Source organism: Agelaius tricolor, unplaced genomic scaffold, assembly GCF_023055355.1.
Source record: "Agelaius tricolor isolate 1412-34295 unplaced genomic scaffold, bAgeTri1.0.p SCAF_39, whole genome shotgun sequence".
NCBI classification, from domain to species: Eukaryota; Metazoa; Chordata; class Aves; order Passeriformes; family Icteridae; genus Agelaius; species Agelaius tricolor.
Genome location: NW_027269299.1, coordinates 2519713 through 2535770, shown reverse-complemented (window position 1 = coordinate 2535770; position 16058 = coordinate 2519713). Strand labels below are relative to the sequence as shown.

The 16058-nt window shown below is 52.7% G+C and overlaps 2 protein-coding genes across 2 annotated transcripts in view; one reads left to right on the top strand and one right to left on the bottom strand.

The window, feature by feature from the left end:
- Nucleotides 1-16058, top strand: part of LOC139603513 (zinc finger protein 594-like) — a gene marked incomplete at its 5' end in the record, with an annotated part of 428549 nt that overhangs the window by 127366 nt on the left and 285125 nt on the right. The window lies entirely within an intron of this gene.
- Nucleotides 4344-12304, bottom strand: LOC139603503 (syncytin-2-like). Its single transcript, XM_071454467.1, is given in 5 exon segments — nucleotides 4344-4390; nucleotides 4393-4713; nucleotides 4716-5010; nucleotides 5013-5166; nucleotides 12189-12304. Coding segments are annotated over 5 exon segments (933 nt in total).

The window sequence follows — 16058 nt, the reverse complement described above, 5'->3', positions numbered from 1 at the left end:
GCCCACGACTCGGGGACTCTGTGGAGCTCCCTGGGCACACATTTCAGAGGCTGTGGGGAGAAGGGGCTCTCACCTGGCCAGCAGAGCCACGGCATAGTGGTGGGTGTCAGCACATAGCAGCGTGTCCCAGCCACAATGGCTTTCCATTGCCACCACCACATCCTCGTGCTGCATTCGGCAGAGCAGGGACTTCAGGGTCTGCACTGCAAACCTGCGTGCACAGCAAAGGCCAGGTCATGCTGGGAGCACTGGCTCCTGGCCAGGGACATGGCAGGGACAGGAGGAGTGGGATGGAGCACCTGTTGGGGCTGGTGGCAAGGCCGTATTCCTCCTGGCATATCCCCTTCCAGAAGGCATCGACCTCCTCTGGCATATCCAGAGTGCTGAAGAACACTTGGGAGAGCAGATGCACAAAGAGGCGGGGGAAATACACCGTCACCATATGTGGGACACATGGCACCTGGAGGATCTTCCACATCACCACGGTTGCCTGCAAAGGACAAAGCCCCCCGAGACAGCGCTCAGTTCCCAGGCGTCCGTGTGGCAAGGCCCGAGCTTGGCAGGGAGAGGCCCAGAGAGACACAGCGGGAGCACGGGGCCTGCTGGGCCTGGAGCTGCCCCTGGGCCAGGTTTCAGGCCAGCGCCTGCGGCAGGGAGATGCAGTGGGGGAAGGAGGATGGAGAGCTCTGGAGAGGCAGCCTTGGGGCCAGCAAAGGCCAGTTATAGAAACTCACAGCCAGGACAAAGACACCCGTTTTGTCCCCATCGGCGGTGCACGTGCTGTGCTTGGGCCAGCTCCCCAGCACATGCAGGAGTATCAGCAGCGCCGGCTCTGCAGTCCTGGGCGAGCACATGATGCTCTTCCACATGGTGAAAGCAGCTCTGTGGGGTTAGAGCTCTGTCTCAGGGGGGTCTCAGACACAGCAGCGGGGCCTGGGCAGCCGTGGGGAGCTGAGCTGGCTGCCAGCTCTGCCTCTGCCCAATGCCACTGGCCAGCAGCAGCCAGGCAGCCCAGCCCTGTGGGGACAGGCCCCTGAGGGGCAGCGAGGGAGCATGGCAGCAGGCTCGGGGGCTGACGTGCCAGGGCTGGCAAAGGGAGCAGCCAGAGGGCCCTGGAAGTCTCTGTTGGTCAGGCCAGGCTACAACCTGTACAACCTGGGCCAGGCTGTACAGGTTGATGGGCTGGGGAGCCATGAGCCCCTCTGGGCACGTGGGCCCCATACCTGTCACAGGACGGGGCCACACGCAGGAGCGTCACGACTACATCAGCAGGCTGTGCTTCTGTCAGATCCAGCAGGCTCCTGTTCAGCCTGTGCTCAGCAAACTGATTGGCCAGGAGCCACTGGTGGATGTACCTGACCATGGCAGGCACCTGGAGAAGGCATGGGGAGACTTGGAAAGCTGCCAGAAGGAGGAATGTCCCCAGCTTCTCCAGACAAGTGCTTCCCTTGCCACCACGCTGCCATGGCCTCCAAGAGTTCCAGTGAGCAGCAGGCATGGCTTGGGCAAGCAAGCAATTCCTGGCAGGATCAAGCCTGGCCACAGCCTGCTTACTTGCTTTGGGTTGGAAAAGCCCTCCTCTATGAGCATATCCAGCAGAGCAGCACTGGTCTTGGTTTTAAAGATGTGCGAATAGGCTCTGAGCCCAGTGCCCATGGTGCTGGTCTCTTCCGCCCGAATTTTCTTGATGAATTTGCAAACCAGCTGTAGGAGAAGGGCAAGAAGCCAGGCATGTTGCAGGCAATGCTCCAAGCGCGGTGCCAGCAGGCCCAGCCCAGGTGGGGATGGCTGCAGGTACCTGCGCTGTTCTGCAGAAGAGGCCACGGGCGGGCTCCTGCTCTTGTGTGCGCTCCAGGGCTGCACCTGGCAAAGAGCGAGCACAGCCAGAGCTGAGGGGCTGCGGGAGAGGCCGGAGAACACGGCCCAGCCCTGCGCTGCCCAGGCAGGGAGAGCCCCGGGATGCCCCAGGGGATGGAGTACAGCCCCTGCGGGGCCCTGGCCCCTTTTCTGTCCTGTCCATGGGCATGGCCCAGGGGATGGGATGGGATGGGATGGGATGGGATGGGATGGGATGGGATGGGATGGGATGGGATGGGATGGGATGCAAAGGCGCCAAGCTGGCTGCAGGCACCAAACCTGTGGCTCAGCTCTGCCACTCACCCTCCTGCAGCAGCTCAATTGGCAGCACCTCTTTGGTCTCCTGTGCTGGGGCAGCTGCAGGGCCTTCTTCCTCCTCTTTCCCCCAGGCCACCTTGGGCGCTCTCGGGGGTCTCTGCTCCATGTTAGTGCCTGGATTTGTGGCTACTTGCAGGAGAGATGCCTCAGAAAAGCTCTGAGTCAGCAAGTCCTGCAGTTGTGCCTGGAAGGCATCTTCAAGACAGAAGCCTTGGCAAGGCTAAAGGACAGCAAGTCCTGCACTCTGGTCTCCAGGGCTCCTGCCACAAGGACAGGAGACTCCTGACAACGATTGTGGTCGGGCCTCGAGGGCACTGGTGGCAGGGATGGGAGATGCCTCTGGGGCACCAAGTCCCACACCCTGCCCTTGAGGGCACCTGCAGAAAAGAAGTCTCGGCAAGGCCACGCGTCACCAAGGCCTGTGGCCTGGCCTCGAGCTCAGCTGCAGGAATAAGGCCTCGCAAAGGCTCCAGGTCAGACAGGAACGAGTGCGCTGTGCGAGGGCTCCTCACGGCACCACTCTGTCCCGTTGTGCCCCGTCACGTGCTCCGAGCACCCGGGCGAGCTTCTATTTCCCATGTGTCACAAAGGGCCCTTGGTCACCGGGTTCCGTTCAATGGCACGGTGACCGTGCTGCAGCGTGCCACCCAGGGCCCTTGCACACACTGCCGCCTGCCCTGGGGCCACCCCCAGCCCAGCCAAAGTGGCCCAGGCTGGAAGGAATGCCTGGCACCAGGTGTCTAAGGCAGCCCCACAGGATCTTTAGGAAGGGCTCAGAGCATCAGCAAACGCTGCCCTGCTCTGCGGGCTCAGGGCAGCAGAAGGAGCCCCCAGGGCTGCCGACGCAGCCACGCTGGGAAGGGCACGGGGCCTTCCAGGGAAGCTGGCACGGCCTCCTTGGGACATGTCCCGGCCCGTGGCCATCCCAAACCTGCGGGTGTGACATGAACAAGGAACGTGTGGGCCTGGGCACGAATGCTGCTCTGACCCCTGGGGCCCGGGCAGCGCTGACAGCAGCAGCTGTTGCAGAGTCCCCGCCCAAGCAGAGCTGCCACCCCCCGAGCCCTGGCAGCGCTGGTGCCCGTCTCCTGCCCCAGAGACCTGTGCCCCCCGGGGGGCTTCTGTGCCACAGGGAGCCAAAGCCCACCTGCATTGGGAGCTGTGCTCCTTCCTGCAGGGGCTGATGGCCGGAGCACCTGGAGCAACTGCTGGCAACACTTGGTCTCTGTCACATGATGTTGCTCCTTCCTGAAATGAATTATTTTCATGGAAGGGATTGGCAGTAGCACCACAACATCATCAGTTTCTGAGTTTCTCAAAAAAATCAGATTTCAATGGAACGTTGTGCTTTTCTGACTCTCTTTCCTGCATTCTGGAAAAAAAAAAAAAAAAGAATCTCCCCAGCCTCTGATATTCTAGGCTCCAGTTGCTGTGTGTCTGGCTGTGGCAGCTCATGTCCACACTAATCTACATCCCTGCTGAGCATGGCCATGGACAGCCACACATAGGGAAGTTCCCCAGTGAACATCATTGCAGACACATGGGGATGTGCAGTGGATAGGGATAACTGGGAGGAGAAGCTGTCTGTGTGTCCGATTATGGTGCTGGTGCCCAAAAACTAGGCAAGAAAACAGCCCTCAATAGTATAAGGCCTATGGAGAAGATATTTGTTTATTCAATGCCAGGAGTGAGGGGCATTGCTCCACCACAAACTCACTCATCCATGCTTAGAACAGTTCTAGCTTTTATACATGTTTTACTGCATGTGCACATTATACTTTCCCCACCTTCATATTGCAACACATTTTCTAATCCCATGATGATGCAAGCCCTTGTAGCACATGCACGGTTTCTGCACAAGGTGGTCATCAGCCTCTGGTGGTCGTTTTGGATGAAGGCTCATAAGTCTTCCTCGTGCTTGAGCTCTCACGCCTGCTTCTTGTGCATGCTCTATAGGATTGTCTGCTCCAACAGCCAGTGGTCAGCTTTTGCAGGTAGCTTGTTCTGCTAAATTTGCGGATTTCCAAAAGGTGCTTCATTCACATACCCTGTTACAAAGTCGCTACTTCTTTCTGCACAGCTACGGCTTTTTGTGTAGCTCAAGCATTATCTCATTGCCTAGGCATCAAGTCCACCCTTTCTTTTATCCTTTGCAAATTCTTTGGCAACTATAGTCCTGTTGTGCTCCCAAAATATTTACCTGTTTCAATCTTTATCTCATTTTGTTTTGCTTCCATTCTTGATATGTGTTGGCAGTTTGTTTACAATACCATATGAAACATTGGCTCATCATGCAGGTTCCTAAGAATGGTATTCCAGTTCCTAAAATTCCTACCAAAAGTTGTGTAGGCCAGTTCAGATTAGGTAGCCAAGATGTCAGAGTTTCCCTCAAATATTTGCTCCAAGATGTAATGCCTTGGGTTAGTGCAGGGAGTACTTGTGCCTGTTGCCAAATGGCACAGATATCCATTGCTATTTGCCCTGATTGATTTATAGCAGTGCAACAACTGGCATTAATTAGAATACAAACTCCCCCCATTTGGCTGTTACCATATCTAACACCCTGCGGTTTTGAAAGACTACTTCTTTTAGTGAGTCTGTTTCTCTTTGTAGTCTTCCTGAGGCATCTGCTGTTGAATTAGCAATCAGTTCTATTTCAGCTGGGATGTCTGAAATTGCCTTTTCCAGTTGTGCAATTCCAAAATTTGGGAGCAACGCCCTCACAAAACTGTGGAAACTCTTGCTGTATCACACCACTGGGTTATTGGGTGTTCTTTTTGTGAGCCTGTTCTTCCACAGTCCTCGAATAATACCTGTCATTTCATGAGTTTGATTTATACCTGTAACCAAGGGATAAGGGATCCCATGGTACATTGGCCAGTCCAGTTACCTGCTAGTTGTTTTAATGCTATTCCATTCCCACAAAGGCACCCAGATGCATCAGGAAGAAGGCAGTTGGTGGTAATTCTCACTGACTTGTTTCCCCTATGTCTATCAAAAAGACAGTTTTTCCATCATCACTCACTGCCTGGGTGCCACTGACCCACCCAGCTGTGTTAGCGGAAACGCTGCCGAGATTTGTTCCAGACTTGTTCAGCCCTGTGTGTCTGTGACTGACTCGTTGAGAGGCTGTAATGGAAAAGGGGCTTTCCCAAGAAGATCCTGCCTGTCCACATTGAGCACCAGCATTGTGGAAGCTGTGGGGGTTCAAATCTGACCAATTGCTTGATGGTAGCCCTGTTAAGGGAAGGTTCCATTGTTACACCTCTCCGCAAAGCCTGCAATCCCTGAGTCCTGTATAATTAGCTAGGGTTCCTATTAGTGTTACACAGGTGTTAACATCAAAGGCACTGACAGTATAACCAATGAAAAAGACAGTGAAATACAAAATGAATTTAATGGTTTAGGAGTGAATTTCAGTTTTAGTCCACGGTCCCCAACAGGTTTGGTTGTCCAGGGTTTAGTTGGTGATTTCTTGAATCAAGAAGATTGAAGGGGTGTAGTGAATCCAGGCAGGTCTTTCCTTTACTCAGATGGAAAAAGGCAGTCAGGAGCACTTGGAACAGTCCATCCCACTTTTCCTGCAGAGGATCACCTGTAAAATTCTTAACACACACCCAGCCACCCGGATCAATTGTATGCAATTTATGATCTGGCTGCTTAGATTGATTCTCAAACGCAGTACTAAACTTCTGGTGCAATTGTTGGTTTATAGCCATTAAATAGTCATAGATATATTGACTACCATCTTGAGCCAAATTTTCATCATGAGTGACTTTTAATCCATAAGGTCTGCCATAAAGCATTTCAAATGGGCTTTTTCTTTAGACCTAGGTTTTATTGAGTCTGATGAAGGCAATAGGTAGAGATTGATACCAATATAAATGCACTTCTTGCCAAATTTTAGCTGTTTGATCATATGATTCAGCCTTTCTACTTGACCTCTAGCTTGTGGTCTGCAGGGCGTGTGAAGCTGCCATTGGATTCCTAATGCTTTGCACACAGCTTGCACCATTTGAGATGGCACAGAAATGAGATCCTCTGTCAGAGGATATTTCTCCAGGTGCACCAAACCTAGCCATGACCTCATTCAGCAATACTTTTCTTATCAATTCTCTAGCTTTCTTTGTCCTACAAGGGAACGCTTCTGGCCACCCAGAGAAAGTATCAGGAAGTACCAGCAAACATTGCAAACCCCCCTTTCTTGGGAGTTCAGCAAAGTCTATCTGCCACAAGTCTCCAGGAAAAGCTCCTCTGCTCAAAACCCCTTGTTCTAGCTTGACTGTTGGATTTGGATTATTCCTCAAACAAGTCACACATTGTGATGGTCCTTCTTTAACAGTGTTCTGCAAGCCTGGGCCTGCAATTTGTACCTTTAGGTACTGGGTTCTGCTCCCCAGCCAGTCTTATCATGTTCAGATTCCACATACTGTCTCATTTACTTCTCTGGTATTATTACTTGACCTGTTTCTAATTGTCCCCAACCATTTTCTAAACGTTTTCCTTTACTTTCATTAATCCATTTATAATCAGAAGGTTGGTATTTTACAGGCTGCTTAGTTGATACTGCAGTAGGTATTAGAGCTGCCACAAGTGGTTCATTTCTTTCAGCAGCAATTTGAGCTTCATAATCTGCAAATCTGTCACCTGCTTCCAGGGGGGTGTTACTTTTAGAGTGCCCTCAGCAATGTACAGTTGCCACTTGCAATGGGAGCTCCACCACCTCAGGGAGCCTGAGGATTTCAGCTGCATATTTGACCATCTTCTTTTGTGCAGTCAGGAGTCCTCTTTCCCTCCATATGGCTCCGTGGGCATGAACAATTCCATAGGCATGTTTGGAATCCATCCAAACACTAACTTCCCTTCCTTTTGCCACTTCTAATGCTAGAGGGAGGGCTATCAGCTCAGCCTCTTGTGCTGAGGTTCCTGCTGGAAATGGCTTTGACTCGATTACCTCTGAGACTGTGCTCACGGCGTAGCCCGCCATTCGCACTCCCTGTCTCCCAAAACTGCTGCCATCACAGCAGCAGTTCATGGCTGAACCAGTTCACGGCATCTGGGAGCAGCTGTTCCTTTGGATCTGGGCGGCTGGAGCACACAGCTTCCATGGGCTGTAGGCAGCCGTGTACCACAGCTTCAGCTTTGGACTTTCCTTGCAGAAAAGAGGCAGGGTTAACAACATTGGTCACTTGAATTCCAGTATCATCAGATTGAGCCAGGACTGCTTGGTAGTTTAGGAATCTCAAGGAAGACAGCCAATGGTTCCCTTTCTGATCTAAAACAGCTGACACCGTGTGTGACACTGAGACAGTCATCTTTTGTTCTAGTGTAAACTTCCTTGCTTCTTCAATGTTCATGATCACTGCTGCTACTGCCCTGAGGCAGGTGGGCCAGCCCTTTCTCACAGTATTGAGTTGCTTAGAAAAAAATGCCAATGCCCTTTTGTAAGGACCCAGGTGTTGTGCCAGAACCCCTAAAGCTATTCCGTCCTTCATGTGGGAAAAATCAAAAGGGCTTGCTCACGTCAGGCAGCCCCACAGCAGGGGCCCTCATGAGTTCACCCTTCAGATCTTCAAAGGCCCTGTTCAATTCGGGGATCCATATCACGGTATTTTTAGAGATTTTCACCAATTTGTATAAAGGTTTCATGATCAATCCGCAGCTGTATATGCACAGTTGGCACCAAGCTGTCATTCCAAGGAAAGCATGGAGTTATCTTATGGTTTGTGGTCGAGTGTCTGGCAAATTGCTCCTTCCGGGCAGTTCCCAAAGATCGTTGTCCTCTGGAGACCCCATATCCAAGCTGTCACTTGTTGCTTGTTGTAGTGTGTTCTTATATGTTTTGGTTGCATTAAGCTGTACTTTGGTTTGTTGCAGGTCCTCCCTGTTACAGAGGTTCTGCCCCCATTACCTCCTCCCTCCTTTTTAATGTCAATCTCGCTGCCTCCTTCCCTGGTTCCCTGAAAACTGCCTTGTCATCCCCTCAATCCCTCCCCTGTGTCCTGCCTGTCACTCCACAGCCCATCCCTTCCCTCCAGAAACTTCTTCCAAGGGTGTCGAGTGATAGGCTCAGGCACCGGGGCCCCTCCCCTGGTTTATCCCCATTGGTTCCCCTACATGTCTGTTTCCCTGCTCCCCACGCCCTCCTGGAATTCCATTGGCAGATGGGCCATCCCCTCCCCTGTTCACTCTGCCCTTTATAACACCTTGCACAGCCCAGTTCTCTGTCTCCAGTTCTCTGGATGCCCAATGCAGATCTCCTTAGAGCTCTCTAATAAAGCTGGACTTTGCCCCCAGCTGGAGTCCCCTCTCCTTCTCCTGCCAGCGTGGCTTCGGTGTCTCGTCCGCAGCAGGCGAAAGCCTCAGCCGCTCTCGCGGCCTCCCGAGGAGCGGGAGAGTGTCCCCGCCGCTCGCTGTGCCAGGGCAAGCCGGGGACTGCGAGCGCCCCCTCGGAGGGGCACAGCCACAGCTGCTGCTCCAGCCGGGCTTTCTGGGCAGATACTCGATAACCACTCAGTCCAGGAACATTCAAAAGGTTCACTGCCCGCTCAAAACATTCTTTAGTAGTGTCAGTAGCAATTAACAAACCATCTGCATGCTGTAGGAGTGTTCCTTCCCCAGACAGTGATTGCCATAGCTCTAATTCTTCAGCCGATTGATTCCCAAAAATTGGGAATGTTTTTGAACCCTTGAGGTAATCCTGCCCAGCTAAGTTGGTTTTTCCTGCTTGTGCTAGGGTTCTCCCATTCAAAAGCAAATATATTTTGACTTTCTTCCGCAAGTGGCAGGCAGAAGAAAGCATCTTTCACATCTATCACTGGAAACCAAATAAAATCACCTCGAAGTTTAGCTAGTAAGGTAGAAACCATTAATTGCCTGTAAATCTGGCACTAGTTTCTAAGTTCCATTAGGTTTCTTTATTGCCAATCTAGGAGTATTAAATTTTGACTCCTATTCTTCCAATAATCCTAACGTCAGGAATTTATTAATTGTTGGCTCTATTCCATTCCTATCTTCTAATCTTAAAGGCTATTGCTTTCTGACTGCTGGCCTAACTCTTGTCTGTAGCTTGATTTTTACAGGGTCTGCTCATTTTGATTTTCCTGGCCTATCGGTATCCCCTACTCTTGGGTACACCTGATTCAATACTTGCCCTAAAGAGTTATTATTGTTTGTTGGTCTTGTGTCAATTGTCAGTCCTAATGCTAAAACCAATTTGTCTTCAGGTACCTTAAATTTCTTTTTTCTTTTTTTAAGCTGAACTGTCGCTTCTAAATTTTCCAGCAAATCCCTGCCTAGGGCAGATTTGGGTGAGTTTGGTGAATCAGGAAACTGATGTATTCCCATTTTCTTCTTGATTTTACATTTAAGCAGTTTCAGGAAGAATGCATTGTTCTGGCTGGCCAGTGGCTCTTCTTGCTTGAAGACAGTTTTCACTTTTGGGTGTCAATGCTTGATTCAAGAGTGAAAATGTGTCTCCAGTATTTACTAAAAATTCAACTTCTTTATCGTTCTTCAGCTGTATTTTAACCAGTGGGCCTGCTAGGGTAAGATCTGCCAGTCTTGGTCATTTCTTATCATCTAGAGTGGCTACAAGAGTTTTGTGTACTGTGTCTGCTAACTCTGGGCACTGGCATTTCCAGTGTCCTTTCTTACAATATGCACATTGATTTGGCCCCAGCTTGGCCTGTGGCTGGTTTGAACCTCCTCTGCCTCTGGTATTTTGGCCCCTGCCTTTGCTTCATCCACGCCCACGTCCTCTCCCTGGAGCTGATCCAGAGCTGCCACTGTGGCTGCAGGGAGTTCTTTTTCTTTTTCTCTGTCTTTATTATCATACACCTTCTATGCTTTTTCATTAATGCCTTTAAGTCTCTCTTTACAAGCTCTTTCAGCTTCTGAAGTTCCTGCCTGGCATCTGGGCTAGATGGCCCACACATCAGGGAAAGGAACTGCTGCTTTCCCATATCCGACCAGGGATCCAGGGCTGTGCGTTTCCGTGCAGCTGCTCAGGGCCTGTTCACAAAGTCAGTGGGTGACTCCTGCTGTCCCTGTGTAACATTATATATTACTGACCAATTTATTGCTTCTGGAATGGCATTTTTTAATTCAAATTTGACTAGTTCCTGGTATCTGGCTACCATTGCACAGCTGCCTGCATCATTTGGGTCCCACAAAGGGTTTACAATAGGAAACAGCTGGTCCACTGTATCTTGTCAGGCTCCACTAGCAATTTGTCCCTGCACATGGGCTCTGGCTACCTTTATCACCAACTCTTTTGCTGGTTTTCTTAGCTCTGTCAGCATGAAATCAGTATCACCTCAGTCTGGGTCTCGATTCTTGACTATGAACTCAAATAGTTTTGCTACTTTGCTGGGGTTTTCTCTATAAATTTTAACTTTTTCCTGCCAACTCTTCAGGTCACTAGTAGAAAAGCAGAAATTCACCCACATGGCTTCTCCTTGGGGACCTACAGCTTGCCTTAAGGGGTGACTAAAGGCAGAGTTTCCTTGGTTTTATTCCTTGTGTTGGTTGTCACTGGGGTCTCTGAAATTGTCCCCTCCCCAGGATTATTCATCTCATCCTCACTGCCTTTTGGGTTTCATTCAGGGTGCGGAGTGGTTGGGTGAGGGGGAGTGTACCCAAGCTGGCCTGGGGTAACTCGGCTGTAACTCTTGGACACCTAGAACACAATCTTCCTCATGCTTTTTTAGCCAATTTCAAACATCTCTGCCCTATGCTACATGCTGAACAGCATCTCTTTATTTTCTGCCTGTTACTTCTTTCCAAGGTTAGGACTAAAGGGTCCTGTGGGGCCAAATCAAAGCCACATTCTTTCTGCCACTCAGGTTTATTCTCCAGGGTAAAAAACACGTCTGCATACATCACATGATCTCATTTTTCTTCTTTTCATAAAAATAACATCAACTGTCACAATGTATGATAATTTAAAGTTCCATTAGGGGATCACTTTTCACCACTTTCTAACTGATACCAAGGCTACTACCATGGGGTAGAGTATTTAATCAGATTACCTTTCTTTGAAAAATTACCCTCCAGGATTCCTCCCAAATCTTTCTCATGTGCTAAAATACATTCTAGTGGACTCTTTTTAATAACATTTTTACTTCTTGTGTTATTCATTCTTAATGCTATCTTATTTTCCAAACTTACCAGTATGTATTACTACTACTTCTCTTTTCCTTCTCTTTATGCCCTGTATACTGCACTTAACACACACTGGGTGTCTCTGAGTCAGCCAGCACCAATATTCTTTTTTATAGTCCTAACAAGCGATGAAAACAAAAGGATTACACATTCTACACAATCTACAAGGAACTGGGCTATGATTGGACATAAAACAAGTTTCTTAAAACACTGCCTAAAGTAAAACTCAGGAGTATATACTCATGTAAACCTAGACGTCACAACCCTTGACTTTTGATGTAGTGTCTAAAAGCTTGAGTGACTGCTCGATGTTGTTCAAAGACTTCTCAACCTCAGACGGGCTTGGTGCTGTGCCCATTTCCCTGGGGTGTTGCAGTTTGTGTTTATTTATCAGTTATCTTATAATAGTTTGTTTTCATGTACCCCATGTTTTCCCCAAGTTGGTTTACCCCTAGGTTTTGCCCTCCCTCAAAGCTGTCCCTCATGCCATTCCCCACTCTTTGTTCCAGCTCCTTCCCTGCCTGTCAAGGTAACCCAGCTCTTTATTCCTGAACCTTCCCTGTCAGTTTTGTCTTGGACCAATCCCTGACTGCACCACCCCTTTGGAATTCCCCTATTGCAGGAAACCCCACTGGCCCATGGCACCTACCCTCTCCTCCCATCTGTCCTAATTAGTCCCAAGCAACTGATGTAATCCCCTCGCTCCTGCCTTGCAGATTCCTTCTTGGTCAATGGTTTGTATCCACCCCCTGAGTTGTACCCCTATAAAATCCCATGCACAGAAGTGCTGGTGGCTCTTTGCTTCTGAATCCTGCCCTTGGTATAAACCTTTGCCTGTGGAACCTCACAATGGAGGAGCCTCCTCCTTCTCTTTTGCCTGCTCCGTGCCGCAGTTATTAGATCCTGAGTCACTGAGCAGTGGCTCATCAGGTTCAGCCGCAGGCAGAGCCCACGCCTTGGCCATTCCCCACTCCTGGCACAGCGCCGGAGTTTTCCCCAGAGCCGGCCCGGGCTCCGCTGGGCTGCGTCAATGGGGAACCTGTGCCAGTGCCCGACCGTGCTCTGGGTGAAAAACCTTTTCCTGATATGGAAATGAAACTTGCCCTGTCCCAGCTCCCTGCCCTTTTCTCGAGTGTTGTCACTGCTCCCAACAGTGACGAGAGCTGCAGCAGCCCCTCTGATTCCCCTCAGGAGGATGTTGGAGACCACAGTGACGCCCTTTACTCTCCTCCAGGCTGAACAGACTAGAGTGGCCTCAGCTGCACCTAGGGCTGCCCCTCCAGACCACACTCCATCCTTGCAGTCCTCCTTTGCATTCTGGCTAATAGCTTACTATCTTCTTATATTGTGGTGCCCAAAACTGCCCCTGTCTGCTTACAGCACTTCTCCTGGCTGCTGCTTCAGGGTGCAGGCACTGTAATCAGAGACTCTGAACAGCTTCTCCTCCCAGAGTTATCCTTATCCTCTGTACTTCCACATGTCTGCCTTCCTGTTCTCTGGGGAACCTCCCCATTTGTGGCCACCCATTGCTGTGCCCAGCAGGGACACAGTTTTGTTTGGACATGAGCTGCCACAGCCAGACAGGCAGCAACTGAAGCTGAGAATGTCAGAGCCTGGGCAGATTCTATTTTTCCCAGAATGGAGGAAAGAGAGTGAGAAAAGCAGAAGGAAACATCACAGTGTTACTTTGCAATCTAATTGCCCTGGGAAACTCAGAAAGGGATGGTGTTGTGGTGCTACTGCGAATGCCTTCCATGAAAAAAATACATTTCAGGAAGGAGCAACATCATCTGGCAGAGACCAAGTCTTGCCAGCAGTTTCCCCAGGTGCTCTGGCCATCATCCCCTGCAGGAAGGAGCACAGCCCCCAATGCAGGTGGGCTTTGGCTCCCTGTGGCACAGAAGCCCCCGGGGGCACAGGTCTCTGGGGCAGGAGACGGGCACCAGCGCTGCCAGGGCTCCGGGGCTGGCAGCTCTGCTTGGGCAGGGACTCTGCCACAGCTGCTGCTGTCAGCGTTGCCCGGGCCCCAGGGCTCCTAGCAGCATTCGTGCCCGGGCCCACACGTTCCTTGTGCGTGTCACACCCGCGGGTTTAGGATGGCCACGGGCCGGGACGTGTCCCAAGGAGGCCGTGCCAGCTTCCCTGGAAGGCCCCATGCCCTTCCCAGCGCGGCTGCATTGGCAGCCCTGGGGGCTCCTTCTGCTGCCCTGAGCCCGCAGAGCAAGGCAGCGTTTGCTGATGCTCTGAGCCCTTCCTAAAGATCCTGTGGGGCTGCCTTAGACACCTGGTGCCAGGCATTCCTTCCAGCCTGGCCCCATGCCCTTCCCAGCGCGGCTGCATTGGCAGCCCTGGGGGCTCCTTCTGCTGCCCTGAGCCCGCAGAGCAAGGCAGCGTTTGCTGATGCTCTGAGCCCTTCCTAAAGATCCTGTGGGGCTGCCTTAGACACCTGGTGCCAGGCATTCCTTCCAGCCTGGGCCACTTTGGCTGGGCTGGGGGCGGCCCCAGGGCAGGCGGCCGTGTGTGCAAGGGCCCTGGCTGGCACGCTGCAGCACGGTCACCGTGCCATGGAACGGAACCCGGTGTCCAAGGGCCCTTTGTGACACGTGGGAAATAGAAGCTTGCCCAGAGCTGGGAGCCCGCAACGGGGCACAACGGGACAGAGTGGTGCCATGAGGAGCCCCCGCACAGCACGCTCGTTCCCGTCTGAGCCCGAGCTTTTCTGCAGCCTTGTTCCTGCAGCTGAGCTCGAGGCCAGAGCACAGGACTCGGTGACCCGTGGCCTTGCGAGGCTTCTATTCTGCAGCTGCCCTCAAGGGCAGAGTGTGGGACTTGGTGCCCCGGAGCTTTCCCAGGGCACCTCTCCCACAAGTAGCTCCAGTCAGAGACATGGAGCAGAGACCCCCGAGAGTACCCAAGATGGCCTGGCTGGAGGAGGAAGAGGAGGGAAGAAGGCCCTGGAGCTGCCCCAGCACACGAGACTGAGGAGGTGGTGCCATTCCAGCCACCACAGGAAGGTGAGTGGACGAGCTGGGCTGCAGGGCTGGAGGCTGCAGCCAACTTGGCCCCATCCCATCCCATCCTATCCCATCCCATCTCATCCCATCCCGTCCCATGCCATGCCATTCCATGCCATGCCATGCCATGCCATGCCATTCCATGCCATGCCATGCCATGCCATGCCATGCCATGCCATGCCATGCCATCCCATCCCATCCCATCCCATCCCATCCCATCCCATCCCATGCAATCCCCTGGGGAAATGCCCACGGACAGGACAGAAGAGGGCCCGGGCAGACACCCCGCAGTGGCCGTGCTCCATCCCCTGGGGCACCCTGGGGCTCTCCCAGCCTGGGGGGCACAGGGCTGGGCTGTGTTCTCCGGCCTCTCCCGCAGCCCCTCAGCTCTGGCTGCGCTCACTCTTTGCCAGATGCAGCCCTGGAGCGCACACAAGAGCAGGAATCCAGCCGTGGCCGCTTCCGCAGCACAGCACAGGTACCTGCAGCCACCCCCAGCTGGGCTGGGCCTGCTGTCCCTGCTCAGCCCAGCACCGTGTGTGCAGAACTCCGTGCAACATCTCCGGCTTCCTGCCCTTCTCCTACAGTTCATCTGCAAATTTCTAAAGAGAATGCAGGAGGAAGAGACCATCGCCATGGGCACTGGGCTCCAAGCATACTCGCCCATGTTCCAAAGCAAGACCAGCGCTGCCCTCCTGTGTTATCTTGTAGAGGAAGGTTTTTACTATCCAGACCAAGTAAGCAGCCTGTGAGCAGGGTTTGATCCTCCCAGGAATTGCTTGGCCTCCCAAGCCACGCATGCTGGTTGCTGTGAGCCTTTGAGGCCACATGGCAGTGCGCTGGGAAGGGAATCATGTCTCTGGGCAAGCTGGGAACATTGCTCCCTCTGGCAGCTTCCCAAGTCTCCCTGTGCCTTCTGCAGGTGCCCGCCATGGTGAGGTTCATCCACCAGTGGCTCATGGCCAATGACTGTGCTGAGCCCAGGCTGGACGAGGCCCTGCTGGATCTGACGGAAGCACAGCCAGATGACGCAGTCCTGACACTCCTGCATGTGGCCCCGTCCTGTGACAGGTATGGGGCCCACCTGCCCAGAGAGCTCAGGCCTCCCCAGCCCATCACCCTGTAAAGCCTGACGCAGGTGTCTGAGCAACAGAGACTTCCAGGGCCCTCTGGCTGCTGCCTTTCCCAGCCCTGGCACATCGGCCCCTGAGCCTGCTGCCATGCTCCCTCCCTGCCCCTCAGGGCTCTGTCCCCACAGGCCTGGGCTGCCTGGCTGCTGCTGGCCAGGGCCAGTGGGCAGAAGCAGAAGTGGCAGCCAGCTCAGCTCCCCCCGCTGCTGTTTCTGAGACCCCCCTGAGACAGAGCTCTGACCCCGCAGAGCTGCCATGGCCATGTGGAAGACCATCATGGGCTCAGCCAGGACTGCGGAGCTGGCACAGCTGACTCTCCTGGATGTGCTGGGGAGCTGGCCAGAGTACAGCACGTGCACCTCCGATGGGGACCAAACGGGTGTCTTTGGCCTGGCTGTGAGTTTCTGCAAGTGGCCTTTGCTGACCCCAAGGCCGCCTCTCCAGAGCTCTCCATCCTCCTTCCCCCACTGCATCTGCCTGCCTCAGGCGCTGGCCTGAAACCTGGCCCAGGGGCAGCTTCAGGCCCAGCTGGCCCCGTGCTCCCCCTGCCTCTCTCCGGGCCTCTCCCTGCCAC